The sequence below is a fragment of the Sinohyriopsis cumingii genome, chromosome 19, assembly GCF_028554795.1.
Source record: "Sinohyriopsis cumingii isolate HCF-2022 chromosome 19, ASM2855479v2, whole genome shotgun sequence".
In the NCBI taxonomy this organism is placed as follows: Eukaryota; Metazoa; Mollusca; class Bivalvia; order Unionida; family Unionidae; genus Sinohyriopsis; species Sinohyriopsis cumingii.
Genome location: NC_142979.1, coordinates 10,796,478 through 10,819,672, shown reverse-complemented (window position 1 = coordinate 10,819,672; position 23,195 = coordinate 10,796,478). Strand labels below are relative to the sequence as shown.

Here is a 23,195-nt window from a genome sequence, read left to right as displayed (position 1 = left end):
AACGACATACGCGTTCTATAAGAGTTTCAAGATACAGTGTGGGATTTAACGACATGCGCGTTCTGTAAGAGGTTCAAGACATAGTGTGGGATTTAACGACATGCGCATTATATAAGAGGTTCCAGATAGTGTGGGATTTTCAACCTTATTGATTATGACCAACACAAATATCGTCTTGAATATCATGTCTTCCATTAATATTGATGACGTAATAAGGGTATCCTAATACTATTGGCTAAAGGGAATCCTTTCAGTATAATTTATTCTTATCTGTCGTCTTGTCAATGCCACTTACTCGGTGACTTAGCCATACATATATACAAAGAAGATCTCCACTGATACATAGTCAGGATAGGAGATACAAGTCACGCCCACGTGAGAAAAGTTAGGACTAGAAAAGTTAGGACTATAATTAGGATTATTATATTATTCGGGTGTACAGGGATAGAGCTAGATCATGAATATTGCGTTGTACGCTCTACCAGAATAGTATTTAAATATTGAAAGTGTGTTTGCAGTACTGACACAAACAAGATTTATAAAATTAGTGCATAGATAAAGAATTGTAAACAATTTCCACAATACTAAAAACGTTGTATGCCCTGAAGATGCATTTGTCGCTTTTCTGTTACTTTCTTATTCATTTCTATGTAAAACATGCTTTTGGTAATTGTGGGATGACACCAGAAGGTGAATATGGTGTTTGGAACCCTTGGGATAGCTGTGATGCACCCTGTGGTGGAGGCAACCAGAGCAGATGGCGAAGTCTCTGTTGCCCGACAGTTAATGGAATCTGGTCGAACTGTAGCGCGCAATATAATAAAACAGACGTGTTTCTTTATGAAGATCGACACTGTTCAGAAACATGCCTTAATGGTGGTAGCTTCCTCCGCGGAAATGGATGCGTGTGTCCAGTGAGATACAGTGGAAGATGCTGTGAAACAGGTAAGTGGTATTTGTTGTCATTTCACTGTAAATAATTGTATGTATGTATCTATGTAAGTATGTATGTATGTATGTATGCAAGTATGTATGTATGTATGTATGTATGTATGCATGCATGCATGTATGCATGAGGATTGGTTTGAAGTTTGTTGGATTTGACACCAATATTCAGTAGATGATGGTTATACATTATAGTCAGTGTATTTGATGGAGAAACAACTCGGGAAGTCAACAATCGAAGAGTCTGCTGGCAAGCGTTCTCACAGTCCCAAGATGGTTGAGTCGGATCTCCATTTTACACTAATTGAAGTAAAATGAGTGGGGAATCTGTAAAGGCAAGAGCTTTAGACCACAAAGCTACCCGGAGTACTAAGCAAAAAGAAAAGAAACAGAAAATGCACGAAGACAGGAAAGAAAAGAAACAACACGGATATTATGATAAATATATAGAAAGATTTGATAATGAAAATGAAGATACCACGAAAGCAGTAACAGTATTACAATATCTTGTTTTAGGGGATTAAAATGTCTCTGATATAAACTTCAAGTGGCATGAATTGTGAATCATAGGAATCTTAACACTCCACGTGATGTATTTGCAAGCAACGTAATATTTAATATTGGTCAAATAAGAATACAGATACGAATTGTATTGTCTCTGAGAAAGGATCCGGTAAACCTAATTCTAAACTAAAAGCTTTATTCATTGAACTGAGATCGTCAATCAAGAGGATCAGAAATTCAAAGGTATTTTAGTTTATTTTTTTAAATGTATCTACAAATTAAAATAACTCCGTTTCATTTCAACAACATGTTTATGAAGGCCATCACCAACCGCAGAACCAGTGTTACGTTAGGGACAAGTGACTTGGATATGATTCAAATAATATTAACCTTGATGAAGCTATTGATAAGAAATCTCTCGCATGTCAGCAAGATCTTCGTCGAAATTTAGTAATGTGTTTTATACAGGATAAGAAAAATGTCCTAACATTTGATTTATTGTATTTTGTTCGTATTATCCTACACTGAGCATCTCACATTCTGCAGTTAATGCGGATACTAGTCGTATATTCTTCTGCATTTGCAACTCGTATGTACCAAAAATGTTCCTTCAAATAATATTTGTAATATTAACTTTAATTGTAAGAAGGAGTTCGATTGCTGCCATTTAATTTCGTTCAGAATGTAACAAATATGGTGTATGCGCATTTGGTTATAGCGCCCCGTTTTAAGAAATTCTTAGATTTGTGTGATTACTTCTGTGATTATTGGAATTCGGCGCCATGGAAATATTACTAGTCCGAAATAATCAGCCAATTATTAAGAGCAAACGTCACGGAGTGAAGTGTTTGTGAGTTTCCATGATGCCATGGTTCACTAGTAGTGAATTCAGGCCAAAACTGAATGAATGTCCCTGTCGTAAGATAGTGCATATTAAAATATAGTGGAGTAAATTGGTGGTGTGACTGCAATGGCAGTATTTACGGTAGGAAACCGGTAAATTACACAAGGAAATACATAAGAAGGGACTTGGCAGATACCGTTTATGTCGCCATGTGGGCGAATATGGTGCAGTTATATAGGCGAAATGTGCCTGGAAAGCATACATTGACTGGCCCAAGGTGGCGGAGTTAAATTAGTTCCCAGTGTTAGGGGATACTCCTATATTTTCTAAGGCGTGAACGGCTGGCGGTAGGGAAACCTGATGAATACATACCATGCAGATGTGCGGTTGATATATATTTGGCATGTTGTTTTATCTGGGGTCTTGCATTAATTAGAGTAAAATTTATGTATAGAATGGACACGTCGGGCTTTATAATTTTCAACTGAAGTTGTGTCGAAGTTTCTGGAAAGTCGGGGTAAACTTATGACTTCCAGCGAGAATCGCACCAGGGTTTGACAACCGCTCGGTCAAGAAAATACCCTTGTGCGTACAACAGGATAATTCGAAACAAAAGAAGGACCTTGGTAAACAAGTACTTCATTCCTGTTTTTAAGATCAGTCTATACAATCAAAATGTCCAGTTGTGTTCAGATAAAATTTTCGATGAAGTATAGATTTAAATATTCACTGGACAAAAGAAGTTGAATTTGAATCAACATATTATTTTTGGAATTACTGTGAAATTATTGTGAACTCATTTAAAAACATTCTGCATTGCATCATTATGGTTATTTACGACATTCAAGATTGCTAAAATTCATTCTAAACATTCGTAACGTATGGTTTAGTGATAAGACACTGAGGATTAGTTGGTATTTAATTCACAGTGCTATACCATTCTTTAAAAGTGTCAATATTTAACTAAGCGATATTAAAGAAATAAATTGTTTGTATAACATGTTAAAAATGTAGTAGTAGTAGTAGTAGTAGTAGTAGTAGTATTAACAGTAGTATCACTCCTCTGGTCAGATATGTCGTAATTAACCATAATGATGCAATCCAGAATGTCTTTAATGGTCTGTTATGTTTCTTTTATTGTACCAAGTGGTATTTCCATTCATTGAATGTAAGGGCTCAGGGTTAGAAATACTTGGGATTAAAATAATATATTGCTTGCAAATATTTTTAAATAAGACCAGAATACGTAATGAATAATACATATGTCGAAAAGGAAGCATTATTCGTGATTGCAGAAAAAGGTATGAATAGTTCAATCAGAAGCAATTTCTTTGCTTTTCGATGAAGAAAATCAACTGGAAAACAATCATTTACAAGTATTGCCGTCTTACGGAGGGCATGCATTACACACACACACACACACACACACATATATGTATGCAATATATATATATATATATATATATAGAGAGAGAGAGAGAGAGAGAGAGAGAGAGAGAGAGCAAATAAAAACATCGACACACACTTAAAAAAAGTTGAGATGTAAGGACTTCCAAAATGTCGACTATATCTTAATACAACTTCGATTAATACAAAGCAAAGGATATTCGATTTACAAGAAAAGGAGTTGTTCATTATGATTGACTATGGAAAAAAGGATTTAAACGATTTAAAAAATTGTCAGTGTTTATGTAGGATTAAACATAGAACCCTAAATTTTGTATACGGAAAAATAAGACCCGGATAGGATGTTATAGGTGATATTGAACAGACAAATACATATCTCAAAAGGGGAGTGATACTACTGCAACTGATACTACTACTATTGCTGCTGCTGCTACTACTACTACTAATAATAATAATAATAATAGCAATAATAATAATAGTAATAATAGCTGCATTCATCTTTCTCGATAAATTTGATGATGATGTTCTCCATTTCTCATAGTTTTTTCAACGATGGTCCTTCCTTAGGTACCTAATTGTCATTGTCGCTAAGACTTTGCTTGTATGATTTAAAAACAACTTCCACGGCTGACACTAACTAGTGTCTCAATGGCAGGAATGTTACATGAGAGACGCAATATTCTGGCTTTTCGTCAGGACTTTTATGTTCGGTATTCGATTCAGCTACTGGATTAATAACCCGTTTTCTAAGTTTCACTCTGCCATTAAACTTGTAGAGGATAATTTGAGTCCCTTTGACAATTGTTGATATTATTCATGATATATTGACCACATCTTTGTTACGTTTTGCGGTTTCTGATTTATGTGAGTTCCTTACTTACTTTTATATCATTGCAAGAAACGATTACGCGTACTTCATCCCCGAAATACATATTTGGCACAGGGAAGTGTTGCCCGTTCAATATTATTTTAGATTTAGACATACATTGAATTTTCACTACCTAAAAGATGAAATTTTAATTTCTTAAGCGTCTTGGAAGCCTTTGCATATATTGGTATCAATATATATTTTTCCCATTTTCATTACACTTCTGGTGTCTAGCAGGACCTAACAAAATAGCGAAGAAAACACAGAGGCAACAAATCTTTAGGTCTATGTTTTTCACTCAGTGATGTTAGTGGAACATTCGTTAATAATATATCAATCAACTATTGACCCTAATATCACACTTGCATGTCTTTTCTTGCTTCATAAGGGCCTAATTTGTTACCCATTTGCATTATTTATTATTACTTTTATCGGAGCCGCTGACCCTTTCCCCATGCCTTGTACTAAAATACATGACTAAGATACACATAATTAGTCATACCGCCAATGACCAAACACTTACATTCAATAATAATTCGATATTGCCATATGTTAATGAGTTAGAGATCGTCAAGTTCACGAAACTAAATCCTTTCTACAATTAAAGTCACTAATATTTTTATTTTCTCGAATCGCACCATTCAACTTTATTCTCTATTGTTGAGGACATTTTTCTGACTTACATCATTTTCTGACTTACATCATTTATCTGACTTACATTCTTGACAAGTACAAAAAAATCAGTATTCAACCTTCATTAAATGTTTGGCTTCAGTCCTAACCTCTCCTAATCTGCACAAACAATGTATACATGTAACAAATGATCATAATTGTGATTATTCTTAAATGTAACGTAGCTTATAGCAAGAAGTACATTCTTGAATTTCGAGACTTATTTTTCTGGTACTTTACGAGGATTTAGTTTATTAACTTGAACAAGAGGCATGTTCAGCATTTGTTGTGTAACCTATCAAATGAAGAAAAACAAATGCAATATAATCTACACAATATTTAGTACATACTCTATCCTTAACACATTATATAATCAATATTATATATTGTTGTTGTTGTTGTTGTTGTGGGGTTTAACGCCATTTTTCAGCACGATAGGCTATACATGGCGGCCAGTATTAATGGTGGAGGAAGAACCCGGAAAACCCCGGAAAGAACCACCGATTATATATTGTACACAATGTGCAATTAATACAATATGTAATGCCTACTATGCAGCAGTTGTTTCTCATGACGTTTCTCAAACCATTAAGATCAGACCATTTTCAATTTCAGCAATAGATTTTTGTTCCGGCAGTCCATGTAAGAATGGTGCTAGTTGTGCGGATCACGGGAATGGCTTCTTGTGTACATGTGCTTCGGGATTCAAAGGTCATACATGTTCAGGTTAGCATGTTAGAAATCTAGACTGAGCCTTTATTATATTTTTGTTATGCATGTATGTATGTATGTATATATGTATATGCATGTATGTATGTATGTAAGCATGTATGTGTGTATGTATGTATGTGTGTATGTATGTATGTATGTATGTATGTATGTATGTATTAACACGAAAGACTCGATCCCCTTTATGTATCTATCTATGATACTGTATCATTAGCATAATGTATACTAATTTTAGATCTTGATCATCATGTACAACAATGTTACATCTTATGAATAATGTGTATCAGTGCTGTATCGTGCTGTTTATGTGTAATAACGAAAATTCAATACGATATAGTTATTTTATTCCATCGTATGAAAGTCGTTATCATTTGATTAATTAGAAAAACTCTTTATATTTTTATTTTTATTTTACTGTACGTAGCTGATAAATACATGTAGTATGTTAGTGTATAATCGAGTCGTTTGCACAACGTGTATCAAAGTAAAAAATATGACTGTCAATTTCAGCAATAGATTATTGCTCAAGCACTGTATGTAAGAATGGTGGCAGTTGTGTGGATCAAGGGAATGGCTACTCGTGTACATGTGCCCCCGGTTTCAAAGGCGATAACTGTTCAGGTCAGTCTATTGGAATCCTAGAGTAGATATGTATCACCTGCTTATAATGTATCTATTTACACGAACGACTTGTATTGCATGTATTAACACCAACAACTTGTAATGGATGTATTAACATGAACAACTTGTAATGCATGTATTAACACGAACGACTTGTTCCTGTTAGTTCCTATATCTTCTTGTAACTATTTGGTTTAGAAGTTTATTGTCTGTTTTTTTTATTAATTTGATACATGCAATTTGTTACGTATTAAAATAATTATAACTATCGAGGTACATATGGACATATTGTACTTAAGCTGGAAACCCACGGCTATAATATAAGGAAAACGACGAATTGGTTTGAATTTCCAAAGCATTCACTGTGGAGAAAGTTTGAGATTCTGTCCATTTTGTACCAAGTACTATTTTCATTGTGTACCAAGTACTTTTTCCATTTTTCACCAAGTACTATTTCCATTTTGTACCAAGCACTATTTCCATTTTGTACCAAGTAATATTTCCAATCATTGAATGTAAGGGCTCAGGGTTAGAAATACATGGGATTAAAATAATATAATGCTTCCACATATTTTTAAATATGAACACGATATATAATACATATGTCGAAAAGGAAGCATTAATCCTTGATTTCAGATCTGTCCACCGAAAATATTACAGTTAAACAATAAGACTGCTGAATTACAGTCCAGTGATGCTAACAACAACTAGACTTGCGTAATCGAGCGCAGCCGCAAATCCATTATTGTTGATGGTGTCAGGGGCAGGTATTATCAGCAATAAATAAAAAGATAAAATAGCAATAGTGACTTGTACTAAAATTCGTAATCAGCTTGGAGTTTATCTGCGTGGTGAGAAGTTTTTTATGTTAGATGTGATAAAGGAACTGCAATTCCAAGACGATTTGCTAGTTGATATGATACCTAACAGGGTTGTGAAATATGAAAAATGATATACAATACATTTTGTACGAAATATGAAATATAGAAGATATTACAGTGGATGATACCACGTTAAAGATGAAAAGAAATATTTTTTGAAGTAACATATGACGATTATGCTTGTCAATGAAAGGTACAGCCCGTATTTGAAAAACAGAAATACGATAAAATTGAATCTGGTCCGCAATTAAGATTCAGATTATTTTAGCAAGCTTGCTTTTATCACATTATGATGATGTGGATAATATTTACAATCCAATATCTCAGAATAAATACACAAATATCAAAGTCGCTGACGAACTGAAAAGAGTTATATATATAAAGCAACAGTCTCACATGGAAATTGTATTAAGACGCTAGGACCTGGCTCTCTTATCACCAGAAAGATTAATTGTACTCGTTGTGTCATTACCATGAGAGTTATATAATTTCAAAAACTGAGAGGTTAAAAGTCACAAGAGATCTTTTGTGTGAAAATATATAATAACAATCGCAGTTAGTGAGCATAAGTGGGTGTTTCTGTATCAACCCCATTTTTTCGACGACAATGATGATTTAATGATAGGTCTTTGACAGGTACTAAATAATGAAATGCATGCTGTTGCCTTAACAACGTTGTTTCGTATTTTGTTTAGAATAACATGGGAGAGGAGTAAGGGTTAAGAATACATAATATAATTTTTAGTTTGAAACCCCCTCTATATCCTCTACTAGAACAATACGAGTGATTAAGCCAAATATTGGAAAGAAAATAGAAGCTCCATATACCCCATACGAAAGATACTCACGTTAACTACTCACATTCCTAACCATTAACTGCATTACCTACCCCCAACTACATCCCTCTTTCAAATAACGTTATAATTGAAATGTTTTTCACAATTATTCCATTAAAGTAAATCATTATACTCCATGTTCTAAGCCAGAGTTGCAATGATGAACCTGGGGTATAGAATAGACTCAATGCACCTCTCGCATGTTGCAACAGGCAAATAAATGGGGCAAGGTCTGCGATGCTTGAATAACAATCATGCTGGACTCGGGACCAAAATGGTGTGAGTTAAAATCCTGGCATTAGATCTGTCCAGCTATGGTACAGTAGTGTGTAAGAGTGCAAGATGTTTGTACTCCAGGTGCCTTGATACTAAACAGCGATAATGTGTTGATGTGCCTTAAAGCATTCAGCAACCAACCAATAAAATTTTGGTGTATCGACCATAAGCTACGTTGTGTACACATCGAAATGAAAACTTACTTAATCAAACGCATTGTAAAGCAATTGACTTTCTTGATCTTGTGAATGATTTGTCTGTAAGCAATTATTCGCCCCAGGTTTAAAACAGATATGATCTCATGCTGGCTGAGCGCTTAGACGTATAAGTGATAATGTTTGATTTTTCTCATTTATTCATTAGACATAGACGACTGTGTTGGAGTCACGTGTCCATTTGGACAGGCATGTGTAGATATATTAGAAGGTCATGACTGCACGTGCATCACAGTTCATTTAGGCAGTGTATACATCTGCATATGTAAGTATGCTGCAAGTATTACCTACGTTATCAGGTATTTATATTATGACTACATAAGTTATACGATTTATCAGGTATTTGGATTAAAACTACAAACAAAACAAGTTTCGTTTGAATAGTTACTCTGCCATACTTTTGCGATCTTTTTACATATGGAATTAATAATATATTAACTTCATTGGCATGGCCCGCCTTAAGCCGATTCGGCCGATTTGGTGTTATTAGAAAACGTTGTTTAAAAATACTTATATATAATATAAAAATAATAGCCTATGGTCTAAATATCTTTAACGCCCAATCGGAAATAGTTGACCAGTTGATTAATGATGCAAATGACCCCAAGATAAATAATATACTATCCTGTTAGTGTTGAAAATCAAAATGTGTTCTATCACGATGACGCTGACTTATCAATCCAGCCGGCAGCTAGATCTCAGTAAATACGGGCTGGGTTCGCCGGTGGCGCCAAAATGATTCAAATCGTTACCCTCGTTTGCACACAGGTGCTGTTCATGGACATATACATTGCGAAGTTTTAAATAAACATCAAATGACACTGTCACAGTTTACAAAGTTTACCTGATTTCAAATATTAAAGTACCAGACTGCGTTTTGTTGGTATTAACAATGTACCATTTTAAATCTCGACCATCACTTTTCGTTCAGAAATGTGAAACAATGTGTCTTAAAAATCATGCATCAAGGATTCTGACATGACTACTCTACCACTGGGATCAAAGGCTTGAGCACTAGGTAAGCCTTGCCTCTTACTACGCGCAAAATCCTTCCCCTCGGGAGGAATTTTCTTATCCCACGCCAATAGTTATAAAGGATTTTACGAATCTAATTCATATGGCAATCTGTATTACACATACAATTAATGATAGAAAAGTGTAATCTATTTGTTTTTATGTAACTCTTTTGTTTATCTAAACTGGATTTTGTATTTAAATCTCTACGGAGCAATTTTATACGCGTTTTCGAAACTCACCGATAGTCTGTAAACCTGCAAAAGAGGCGGAGGTCGTATTGTGGTAAGAGTGTTGCACATTTTGAGATACGTTTCCGAATGTGATTAAAAATCTTGTGGCTGCACTTTAAAGAAAATTAGCATGCAGTTTTTCATACTGCACTGATTGAGAGTTGTTTTGCTAGAAACAGTTTCCTACGCAGTCATTATTTCCAGCATGCCCCCTGCATTTGGTCATAGACAAGAAAACTGCTTATATCAACGATAAGTCCAGTATCAAAGGACACTTCGTGAATCACCCAGTTGTGTTTATCCTGTTAATGTCATATCACACCATCATCAATGTATGTGTCGTGCAGAGAGTTTTGTATTTATGCCATGAAAATAATGCTATCTTGCAACATCTATCCATTAGCAGTTCCAAATTATTCTTTCATGTTCAACGAAATATTATTTTGCATTACCCATTTAGGGATGATTTACCATGATTTATTACAGCAACATCTCTGTTATGAACAATTAATATTTAGTCAACAATAAACAGTCATTACAATTGTAATGCCAAATTAGGAATAAAGTGTCCGCCTAATTTATATTCCTCTTATTGCAGATTATCTTTCCGCCATACCATTTTGTTTAACTATTATTGGTGTTTGCGTCGGGGCATGGTTAATACGAAGGGGCAAGCGTAAAAGTATAAAGGTCCTACCCGAGTCGGCACCACCAACATCCACTACGTCACACAATCGCTCGCTCGCTTTTGTGTAATAATATATGTAAGCCCTCTTGCATAAGTTTTACTTGCAATTATCTTTTCAGATTAAGTTTTGATCACCTTGAAAATATAGCCATGTTCGTGTTTGTTACACAAAGCGAAATGTTACATTTGGTGGAAATCATATTATTTTAGTTTAACTGTTTAATTAGAAAGCATAATTTGTAGCGAAAATGGCTTAGAAGATCCTTAAATAATGCACATTAAACCTTTATGATCTAACTCAGTAAGGTATACTTTTAAAAGAAACAATTATTGCATCTTTTAAAAGGAAGGAATTAATGAATACAGTACTTCTAATGAAGCTTTATAAAACAACCCAATTTATATAGAAAACTGTGAGAACTGAGTACTGAGAGTCCAGTCACAATACTATGCAAATGAGACTGTCATGTGTTCGATATTATGCAACAGAGACTTCCATGTGTTCGATACTATGCAACTGAGACTTCCATGTGTTCGATACTATGCAACTGAGTCTCCCATGTGTTCGATACTATGCAATTGAGACTTCCATGTGTTCGATATACGGATGTTAACACTTATATAAGAAAATTGATAAAATTATTTCAAATAGAAAATATTCCTGAATGAGGACAAAATGTTTGCTTATATTATGAACACAAATATTTATTTATACGTTCTTTTATTCCAGACAGGACGTTTCATTCATGTGGAAACTTAGGGAATTTGTTTCCAAGGCATGCTGTCCCGAAATGACCAACAAATCATAGACTGACATCTCTTTCAAAGCAGCGTCATATTTATTTCAGAAATGAAACGAAAGAAAAAATCCTCTGATAGTAGAATATGTTTATTATTGAATGTTTCGCATGTATTGCGAATGTATTTTGAACCAATTCGACACTGACTTTCAATTTGCAAAATGCTGTTGCACTTACTGCCGTAGTTTTATTAAAGCATGCATGAATGTGTAAAAGGATATCTATCTAGCCGGAATCGAAAGCTACAAAATCAATTGAGCCTGTTTAAATCTTATCTCTTGTCATCAAATCTCTCTCTCCATCCCCCTCTCTATTGCTAAAAAAGAGGTGATATCATTACTCTACTTTAGACTCCAAAATAATGGTATGGAATTGCATGAAACGTTTTGAAACATTTGGAGTAATTGTTTTGATTAGAAGACAAAGCTTGGGAAAGAAAATGGGCTTTGATATTAAGAAATTATTTCTTCTAACATGCTATTAGGCAGGTTGCGGAGATTGTGTTTCTATACAAAAAATCTGCCTTAGATCAGGGTAACAATCCAACCTGCATTACAAGAGAATCAAAACCAGCCGGTCCCATTTTGACACAGAAATAAAACACAACCAAATATAATAAAGCATATTCCCTTTCCTTCATATGCGATTGAAAAAGTCACATATGTGACTAAAGACTTGAACTGCCTTGACATCAGAAAATAACACGATGTTTTTAACAGATGGTCCCAGTTTCAGTACAATATAATCATCATGTGGTGCATTCAACCGTTATGTTCCCAGCTTGCTGCTTCGTTTCTTTTCTCTTCAGTTGGTTAAAATATTAAACTTTAATTTCCGTTTAGAGAAAATGTATAATACAGTATAAGCCTAGATACGAGAAAAATAATTGTATAACTCTGTGAATAATGAACAAAAATTTAAATATAGCCTGACGATGATGTAGACACTTGAATATTCCCGAGAGTCTTGTCAGTTTAACATACCAACACGTGCAAAAGAAAAAGAGGATTTAAATAAAAATCCATATATGTCCAACTTAACTTTCGCTGTGGGGATTCGTTATCGTCATTCTTTATATATTCAACAATTTGAATTATGTGACACCTTCCACGTTAAATGTTGAGCCATAATGACATTTCAGTCCAGTATACCATAGGAAAACAATGCAGTAATAAACAAGCAATATTTACATAAATTGTTTGTGTTGCAATTATTTTCTTATATTCCTCACGCCTGCAAATGCGAATTGCAAGTATACAACAAATATATACATATATCCATATACCTATATATCTATATATATATTTATCTATCTATCTTTCTGTCTGTCTATCTATCTATCTATCTATCTATCTGTCTGTCTGTCTGTCTATCTATATATCTATCTATCAGGAAATCATTAGCTGGACTAGAATAAAATGTGATATGCCATTGTTGAAAGGTAATGCCATTTTGCTAAACGTTTGCTTATTTACTTGTTTTAAATATTTTTAGAATTGCCAATCAATTGGTTCACTTCATATTTGTTAGTTGCGTCATTGGATACTTATAATTCCTTCTACCTGATATGTGTGCTTGCTTTTTGTCCCTTAGTAGAGTCACTGATTGAAGAATCTAGAAACTTTTTTATTTCTTATCTTGAGCATTTGTATGCCAACAAGGCGTCGCCTATTTCAATTATATTTGTAATACGACGCCATGACATATATTGCTTGCTATTTAAGATTATTCACAATATTGTAATGCAAACGTCTGAGTGACCATCTAAGAATATTCCATTAAAAAGACAAGCGTATATTATATTATTTCTGAGAGAGAAGTCCTGCACGGAGACGATTACCGATAAGGAAAGGCACATGCAGACACAGGCTTAAATAGACGAAGCTGAGTAATCTTAGATACAGAGTCGAAAAGTAAGGCATACATATGAATATAATGCCACATATCTGGAGGTAGAAAAGCCTAATTTAATCATACGTGTGGGAAAGGCAGACGTTCAGATACACAATCGTAAGGACTGCGACGATTTATACCTTAGTATGTCTTTGTATTGTCTAGATAACGTGTGGTCAACACCCATACATTAATCCGACTATTATTTGTTTTGAAAAGCACGGCGAAATGTAGTCGTACAATAATTATAACAAGTGTGACGTAAATTGAACTAACTTTCGTTTGCTTGAAAAGCTCTTAGCAGAAAAAGATTGTAAGCAAGGTATCATTCGTAATATAACTATTCGTATTTTGTGTTGATTTTCAAATAGCTAATGTGACATTTCTTTATATATTGTATTTCATGGACTGTTGAAGCAATGCATGGTTTGAATAGATTCTTTAATGGATGCGGCACCTGTACACACAAACTTTGAAATATATTGAATGCGACGTGTATGGGGAATTTACAAGCATCATAATACTTCGTGCTGAACTAATTTGATTTACAAAAATAAAATAAGATGATATTAGGGACTATGCATGCCAATACGATGTAACGGAAAGGAAACATTACACATATACACAACTACGATACACAGAACATATATATACATAATTTGAATATTGTTAATAAAAGCTAGTACATAATGGAACTTCACTACCAATAGAATATCGGCAGAATCAGTATTGGACAATAAACATAAATGCACGTAAACACTCGTACCCAATTTATCAATAATAAAGATGAAGTTAAACTGCCATCAAGCAATTGTTTCTGAAAGCTATTAAGCGAGGCACTTAATTTTCGTGTACGAGCATTGTATATAAAAATACGATTCAAATATTTTTTAAACCGAGAATAGCTATTGAAGTATCAACGCTTCAAAAATTCAATTCGAACTTAAAAAACCCAACCCTTTTTCAAATTCGTTTCATGATATTTTGATCTCTATAGATGTATAAATGTCAGCAAGATTCTGTTTTCAGAACAGCCTAAGATCCAAGTATCAATGTATAATCGTCTTTTATAATCCGATGAGGTTATATTAAAAACGAGAATATTTCCTTTCCTAATTGGTCTTGAACCACCTCTATATAAAGAACTGAACATGTATATTTAATAAATGACCCATGCCTAATTTTTAAAAAGCCAAAAGGAAGTCATGTCCTATACCAGCTTCATGCCATAGATTATTGAGAAATACAAAGTGGAAATTTTAAGCAGCTCTTTGATAATATAATGTAGAGCCAATAGGATAAGAGTCTTTCTACAGCGGGAATCTGTTAGAAAGTATTAAGAAACGGACAATGTACTGTACATATTTGTGTAAAGATAGATAATCCATAATCTAGGATTACTACCAATATGAAATAATTCATTAATCGGAGCCATAGTGACTAAAGACTTCGCAAAGTCTACAACGGCTGAATACAGTTTGGTTTGGTTTCGATCATCAGGATTTTTTGAGTCCAATACGAAGCCATACTGCAGTCTAAGCCACATCCAGTGATTTAAAAAATAAAATGTAATGGATTATACATCAGTACATAACTAGTTTTAATACAAAGTTTCCCAATATCTTAAAACGGCTGGAAGAAGCCTTATCGCCATTTTAAGTGTTAGATTACTTTTATTCTTATCGTGTCCAACTGTTAATATTAAGCTCCAGAGAATAAGCAAAATTAACCTAATTACGGTACCACCACAGCTAAGGTGTTCCACATTTATATTATTAAATCCGCTGGCCTTTACAGACTAAGCATCGGAATGCACGTACGCAGGCTTTTCTATCTATCTATCAATCTATCTATCTGTATATATATATATATATATATATATATATATATATATATATATATATATATATATATATATATATATATTAGTTTCGTGTAATCTGTACTTAATTATGGTAGTAGTAAGGTGGGATACTTTACGGACAATGGAAATTCCAGTCAAAACACCCCTGGGACACTTTACGGACAATGGAAATTTAACATGGCGAAAAATCGTGGGAACATATACGGACAAGGGGAATTAACATGGGAATAAATCGTGGGACACTTTACGGACAAGGGGAATTTAACATGGGAATAAATCGTGTCACAATCTACGGAGAAGGGGAATTTAACATGGGATTTTTTTTTTAAAATTTTTTTTAAAAAAGGGGTAGGCAATGGAAAGGCTATCTCTTTTCGAGAAATATGGGGGCCCTGAAAAGGGCCTTTGGGTTTTCTTCTTCTTCTTCTAATTTCTTCTTTTTCTCCACCAAGTTCTTATTTTATCTCCTACACTCTTCTTCCCTTTCTTTTTTTTCTTCTCCTCCTCTTCTTTCTTCCTCTTCTCATTTTCTTCTTCTTTTTCAATTTTTTCGTTCCATTTTGTGACGATCGTGGATAAATACCTATGTATTTATAATCAGCTGAAATTCCTATGAAATCCCACTATCTATTTATAGCTCCAACTTGTGGGTTTTTCCTTTGGAAAATCCCACTATCTTTTTATAGCCTCAGCTTGAGTGACGTTCCTGTTTATGAATTCTAGTATATATGTATAGCTACAAAATGTGGAAATCCCCAAGTCGATATTTATAGTCTCGAAATTTCCAGCGTCAGTGACGTCACTGTACTGAACACTAGGGATAAATATCAACAGTGTTGCAAGTGGCTGACCTGAATACGCGCTACTGTAGGTAGGTAGGTAGAGTGTATCTGATAGGGATAAAGTGAGTTTTATACGGACAAACAGAGACCAATAGACACACACAACGTACGCGCGCAGACACACACACACACACACACACACAAACACACAAACACACACACAACGTACGCGCGCCGACATACTCACACACACACACACACATACTCACACACACACACACACAGAAACACACAACGTACGCGCGCAGACATACTCACACACACACACATAAACACACACACTATAAAATAGATAAAATTAGTAACTACTTACAATATCAACTTCTGTGACGATCGTGGATAAATACCTATGTATTTATAATCAGCTGAAATTCCTATGAAATCCCACTATCTATTTATAGCTCCAACTTGTGGGTTTTTCCTTTGGAAATTCCCACTATCTTTTTATAGCCTCAGCTTGAGTGACGTTCCTGTTTATGAATTCTAGTATATATGTATAGCTACAAAATGTGGAAATCCCCAAGTCGATATTTATAGTCTCGAAATTTCCAGCGTCAGTGACGTCACTGTACTGAACACTAGGGATAAATATCAACAGTGTTGCAAGTGGCTGACCTGAATGCACGCTACTGCAGGTAGGTAGGTAAAGTGTATCTGATAGGGATAAAGTGAGTTTTATACGGACAAACAGAGACCAATACACACACCCACACAACGTACGCGCGCAGACATACGCACACACACACACACACACACACACACACACACACACACACGCACACACACACACACATACACACATACACATACAGAGGGAAGAGGAAAAAACAAACCCCAAATATACTATCAACACAGAAGGGAGATGATACAAACCCCAAATAAACTATCCACACAAACGTACGCGAACGCATACAAACTCCAAATATACTATCAACACAGAGTGAAGAAGTAAAAGTTTTTTGAAAGCACCTAAGCCCTCACCTGCAATGACCAACTCTGCCAAACACCTACACCCCACCCACCCCACTCCCAACACTACAAAACCCATTTAACCCGTTATTTTATGGCATCAGTGTGTGATTTAGGAAACATCAAGACACAAAATAATGGAGGAATAGACTGACTATTGTTTACCGACTTGCATGCCTAAAGAGCGTGCGTGAAGGAAAACATCCTTCCATTTCAATTCTAACTAAAACATGATCCAGAGGGATAGAGATAGGTGAAAGGGCACAATTTCATAAAGTGTGAGTAGAAAACAAAACACGCCATCCTTATTATACAATGTCAAGACCAAGAGACACTTACGTGTTCTTTCTGGTCTATTCTCTTTTAGAAGGTAGTATGAAATTTCACATCAGGACCAACGCATCGGCTCACATTGTCAATTTTTCCATTTCCATGTCTTTACTGGCACAAGTTCTTCATCATCTTCAATTTCTTCTTCTTCTGAATCCCTCTTCTCTGTTTCGTCTTGTTTTTGTTTATTCTCTTTTCTCGTAGGGCACTCTGAATTCCAGTGTCCTTTCTCCTGACAACGATATTAGGTATCTTGACTTTTGTCTCTCTTTCTTAGACGAAGCAGGTATTCTGGAGACAAATACCCATTTACCTTTGCAGATATAGCAAACTTCATTAGCACTTACACACTTTCGTATGACTCTTATCAAATCAACGACCAAAAGAGTAAGTTTTGTTGCCACTTTCGCATGTGAATTATGCTTTCGTATGACTTTTAGCAAATATTTGACCAGCAGGTCGATCTGTGCTGACTCTTCCATCTTTGATCGTTTGAGAGCGAAATGAATACTCTGACGCTAAGACACTCTCCTTATATACAGAGACCTGCTGCGTATGAAACCTAGTCAAATGTAATTTTGCAATAAGATGAACCGATTTCATTGAGGAAGTAAAAGGCAATGATGTACCGTATCGCCTCACACAAAACCTGAAGTGTTAGTTCAAATCCGTGTCAGCGATTTCGAAGACGACATAACTGGACTTTAATCAATGCTCTCCATTTCTGCCACAAAACCACGAGTCCTGATTCACGCCAAAAGAAATTTCGTTCGGTCCATAAAAAATAGTATCACATCCGAGAAACGCAAAAACGAACTTCCAGAAAACTGAGAACGACGGCTTACACCTACAACGTGAAATGTATGAGTTCAAGTAGTGCGTAAAACTTAGTCAAATTAAATTTTTATAATCAAGACGAAACGATCTCTTTTCGAAGAAGAAAGCAGACACCAAGCGACAATGGCGATCCGTGTCACACAACACTTTTCAAAATGTATATGATCAGAGGTTTGTTCTAGCGATCTGCACGGTTAAATTAAATGTTGATGTATTTTGCAATAAGACGGACAATGGTCGCCCATGGAACCATTGTTCGTGCATTAGTTTAATTTTTTAAAATATTTTTTTATATAAATCGCCTATAGGATAGACCCAGTAAAGCATGGCCATTCTCGTCACTGTGTGAATAGCTGCTCAAGTCAATTCGAAGTGAACGCGGTAAGAAAATAAGTATAGCCAATGAAATGGCTTACAACGGGTGATGCATTGTTTTGTTCTAGGACTGTGTGGCATAATAATCCCTATGTTCTTGCGTTGTTACCATTACAGTGCAGACAGACTGAAATGTGAACTTACAAGCCCTCTTTGTGTGTGTGTGTTGTACCATTTCTTCTTACCACATCAAAAGACTGAGCGTCACAGTATTGGTTCGCGTTTTCAAGCTGACCATTTTTTTTAAATCTCACTTAAACATTTTAACATAAACACTCACACTCACATCGGTAGAGTCAGAACAGACGTGTTACAGTACTGAGGGGCATGTTATCTTTTTTTTTCAAACTAATAAATTTGGGGTTTGTATGAAGTAAAGAACCGAAAGTACAGTGAAACTCAAGGATGATGACCCAATCTGTCTGTCTATTGATGCGTGTATTTACTCAAGAAGAAATATGACCTCTAAAACACAAAGAGATACGGCAAGCATGATTAGATTAAACATAACGATGTTTTCCTTCACGTCCGTGTAATTTAGAGTTTCAATCCTCTTTGAAAACAAACTTGGTCTCCTTTTGTAGGGCTTGAAATAATAAAAAACCTGAAAAAATCTTAAGCACTTTGCTATAGATAATTTCATCAACAGACTAAACAACATAAATGCCGTTACAACACTAGAAAGCCTTAAATCTTCTATCAAAAAGAAATGTATCAAAAAATTAAAGATTAACGATAACTAACCAATGAAACCGAATTTAACAAAGGCAGTGACATGTGAAGAAATGTCTCTCACTTTGGAAAGGTAGGCGAATGTACTCTGTCATGCACCATCAACTTGAAAAAAAATTATAAACAGAGAGAAACCTGAATTCAAAATTCAGTTGTTTTTTTTTCTTCAAAATTGTTTCGTTTCTTTTTTCTTTTTTTGGAACAAATCTAAGCACTAATATAGAGTGGAAAAGGGAAAATGCACATACAAGCTTTGATATTTCTGAAAAAATGAGGGGATATTCCTAACGTTCATAACCACCTATGGACTTGGACTTGTCTGTGACTTATCCACAAAACAAGATGTACATATTTCTGGTCAAGCTGCAAGTGTGTGCGTGTTTTTGAAAATGGTAAAAATGGGATATACAATTTTCTCGTGATACTTATAAAGTGAAGAGTCTGTGCAAGTGTCAAAAGCCAAAGTCATATAAGTTTTGTATTTTGTACGGCTTGTAAAGATTTCCACTTTAGAAAATGTGAAGTATCACAAGTTATTATCACAAACAGAAGTGGAACATAGGGACTTGCAAGAAAGAAAATAACCCAGACAGTTGGTGTCATCAAGAGTGCTAGAGACGGTACCCGAACTTGCTTGCTTGCTTACTTGAATTAAAGTGATTTTCGCCCTAATGGAGCATATATCACTGGTTTAATAACGCACCGCGTGATTTTTAATTACTCCTAGGGAAGGAAAGAGAGCCTCATCTCCCAGGCTTTTATGTACTCACAGACTACTTTTAAATTTAGCCACTCAGGTGTAGGACTAACTAGTCCTTAACAACCTGACTGAAAGGCTTTAAACATGAGTGGGAATAGTCTCACCACACACTCATATTTCTGTCCGAGCGTGGTAAAGGAGGAAAAAGGTGCTCAAAAAGACAGCCATGGGTGTTAAGTACTCAACAAAACGCTAGCCCGTACTTATTTCAAATCAAGTCCCGTTTTTGCTAATGGACAGTAAAAAGTACCAATAATGTGTTAACCACTTGTGCAATTAGTTCAAATCTAACGAGTCTGTTAAATTTCCTACTTCCTAACATATCTATCTAATATTAGTACTTAGTGTACATAAAAATAGCCATACTGATCTTATTTAAATTATTATGTCTAAGAGACATATACCAGTTTGGTCACTGTTAGGTTTAAAAAGTTAAATTTGTTGCGGTGTTCCAATGGGTCAAGTTTGTTTCGAGAATAGTTTAGTCAAGGAGGGATACCAAGCCAAATATGGTTCCCTATTTAATAAAAAGCAATCTTTTGGAGCCCTAAAAAAGTTTGTTTTTTCTATTAGAAGGTAACACGTCTCTCTTTTGCTTTCACGTTCTTTCCTGCACTCCTAGTCTCATGATTCTTGATATCAGGAAATGCGTAGCCATGATGGGCGGCAATGTAAGCAGCGGCTTCTACCAGTTGACTGAGGGGGTATCCAGTGTAGGTTTGTCTGTAGAATTGGGGAAGAACTCTGACCCTAATCCCCATTGAGAAGGTCTTGGTTTAAAGGTGTCTAGAGATTTGTAGGCAACGTATTGTATGGCTCTAATAAACTGCCCTGATTTGTTAACGTCATACAATGCTTGATCTAGTCCCATTTCGGTGTACTTCTCAACGAGGGTCAGCGTCCCCCTCTTCCTCCTCAACCGCCTCAATTTCCTCTTCTGGTTCTGATACTAATTCTTTAGTTGAGGTAGATAGTTTTAAATCCGCTGCTATGGCGTCTGTCGCTGTTATTGTTGTTGTGGTTGTTCTTTCAGCTGAGATTGCCTGTAGTATCGGAGTGAGAAAAGAACGTTGTTGTTGTTGTAGGGTTTAACGCCATTTTTCAGCACGCGATAGGCTATACATGGCGGCCAGCATTAATGGTGGAGGAAGAACCCGGGAAAAACCCGGAAAGAACCACCGACCCACGAGAAGCTACTGGCAAGTTTTCTCACATACCCACATTAGCCGAATCCGAGACTCGAACCCACGCAGACAAAGGTGAGATGACAGTGATCCGTAACGGAGAGCGCTTTAGACCACTCGGCCACTCTGGGCCCCAGAAAAGAACGTAGTGCCTCCGATAATTACATTTGAGTTTGCCATACCGTTTGTCTAACATAATTGGCCCTTTGTTTTGCCACCACTCTTTCCGGGTCAGGTTGTTTGTTAGGTATAGTCGGCTGTTAACTAGATGTTATTTGTGTTCTCGAGGTGGGTGGAGTGCTAACTGGCTAGGTCTGCATTTCTTGCTCCCGCTACTGTTGCGTATATTTCTTCCCTCCACACCGAGTTCTGGGCCTAATTCTTTTAATTTCGTTGTACCCGAACTTACATTATCCATATTATCGCCAACAAAAAAAAACAAAAACGCACAAACCTAAAAGAAACACTCACTCACTTTTTTACAGAACATTACTATTTTTAAAATTTTGATAAGCAACGGAAACGAAGGACTTAGAGTCGCACTTTCTAACCAAGATAAAGAAATCATGTGCTGATAGACTCACTTCTGTATTTTTTCTTCTAACTGACTAACATATCATAGGCAATGGAATGTTATTTCTTTTCGAGAGTATGGGGTAGCCCTGAAATTTTTTTTTTTTGAACTTGAAGCTATGGCGATCGCTTAGGTTATAAGATGGCGGCCTCCTCTGCTGAGAGGCTTTCTCATAGGATAAGGTCTGCTTCTTCGGAAAAGAGAAGAAGAACTCTTTGGTGTCGATACAACTGTTGACAAAGCCTCTGTTAGGTTCATGCTGCTGCTGTTGCTGCTCTCTCTGCTGTTTATGAAGTCTGTACTTCTCCATCCATTCTTCTTTCTCCTTCTTGAATTCCTCCTTGAAGAGCTCTTCTTTCAGGTCTTCAGTGACTTTTAGCATTCTCACATTTTCTATCTCTTCTGGCTTCGGTATCAGACTGTGTCTGACCCTATGTAAATTCACGTAGGCTTCGTTTAGCTTAGCTAGTTTGGAGCACATCTTCGTAGGAGGATGAGTTAACAATGGATGGGCAGACTGGAAACTTCCCCGGTTCTTAAAGTCAAAGCGCGGACGTGAAGGAAAACATTACTACACGGTTTTCTAGCCGGAACGTTCAAATAGTGTTATGGGAGGGATAGAGAGAAGTCAAAGAGCATGAATCAAGATTCCTATAGCCAAATGAACCACAAAGGCATTTTTTTCTTCAAAACACAACATTTTTTATTCATACTAACAAACAACTCTAACATTTTTTTAACAATAATCCAACACTATAACATCAAACATTTTTTTCAAATACCAAACATTTTTTTTTTCAATTCACACTCTACTTTAAACAGGGCTGACAACGTTGTGAATGAAATTGTGATTTCCACTGTCGGAAGTCATTAGGCCATTGATGGACACTACGTTTTCTAGTTAGAGACAAAAGATAAGCATACTGGTCACAAAACCATCGATGTACTTTCACATCGTTTCTAGAAGAATGACGAGCATCAAAATGAGTCACTAAATGTTCTAAAGAATAGCCCAGGCTGCAATCATGCAGAAAAAACACACACAGTACTGTCCACACACCAAGGAATATGTGCCTTGTTATTTCACATTATTGAATCGTGTGGTCTATGCATTTCTTCTCATAAAGTCAATGATATCGTCTTCCAAAGAGGGCAGTCCATAGGAATCAAAGTATTCCACACATCCTTCTTGAGGAAAGTAGACGGCTACCCAGTGGGTTCCTGGGAGATGACTGTCGTCCGTGTTGATCACATAAGCTTGATGGTTTTGAGGTGTGCAATGAGGGAGTTCATCTTTAGCAC

The 23,195-nt window shown here is 35.7% G+C and overlaps 1 protein-coding gene across 1 annotated transcript; it reads left to right on the top strand.

The window, feature by feature from the left end:
* Positions 1-451: 451 nt before the first annotated feature.
* LOC149775123 (uncharacterized) lies at positions 452-10,803 on the top strand. Its single transcript, XM_089944411.1, has 5 exons — positions 452-945; positions 5,856-5,966; positions 6,480-6,590; positions 8,947-9,063; positions 10,644-10,803. The coding sequence occupies exons 1-5, from the start codon at positions 609-611 to the stop codon at positions 10,799-10,801; spliced, it is 834 nt and encodes a 277-aa protein (XP_089800537.1). The 5' UTR covers positions 452-608; the 3' UTR covers positions 10,802-10,803.
* Positions 10,804-23,195: the final 12,392 nt, after the last annotated feature.

Bases quoted from the DNA above. Each gene is read 5' to 3' on its own strand.
- LOC149775123 (XM_089944411.1), top strand. From the start codon at position 609: ATGCATTTGTCGCTTTTCTGTTACTTTCTTATTCATTTCTATGTAAAA. The intron at 946-5,855 runs GTAAGTGGTATT...TTTCAATTTCAG, and splicing joins TGGAAGATGCTGTGAAACAG to CAATAGATTTTTGTTCCGGC. The intron at 9,064-10,643 runs GTAAGTATGCTG...CTCTTATTGCAG, and splicing joins CAGTGTATACATCTGCATAT to ATTATCTTTCCGCCATACCA.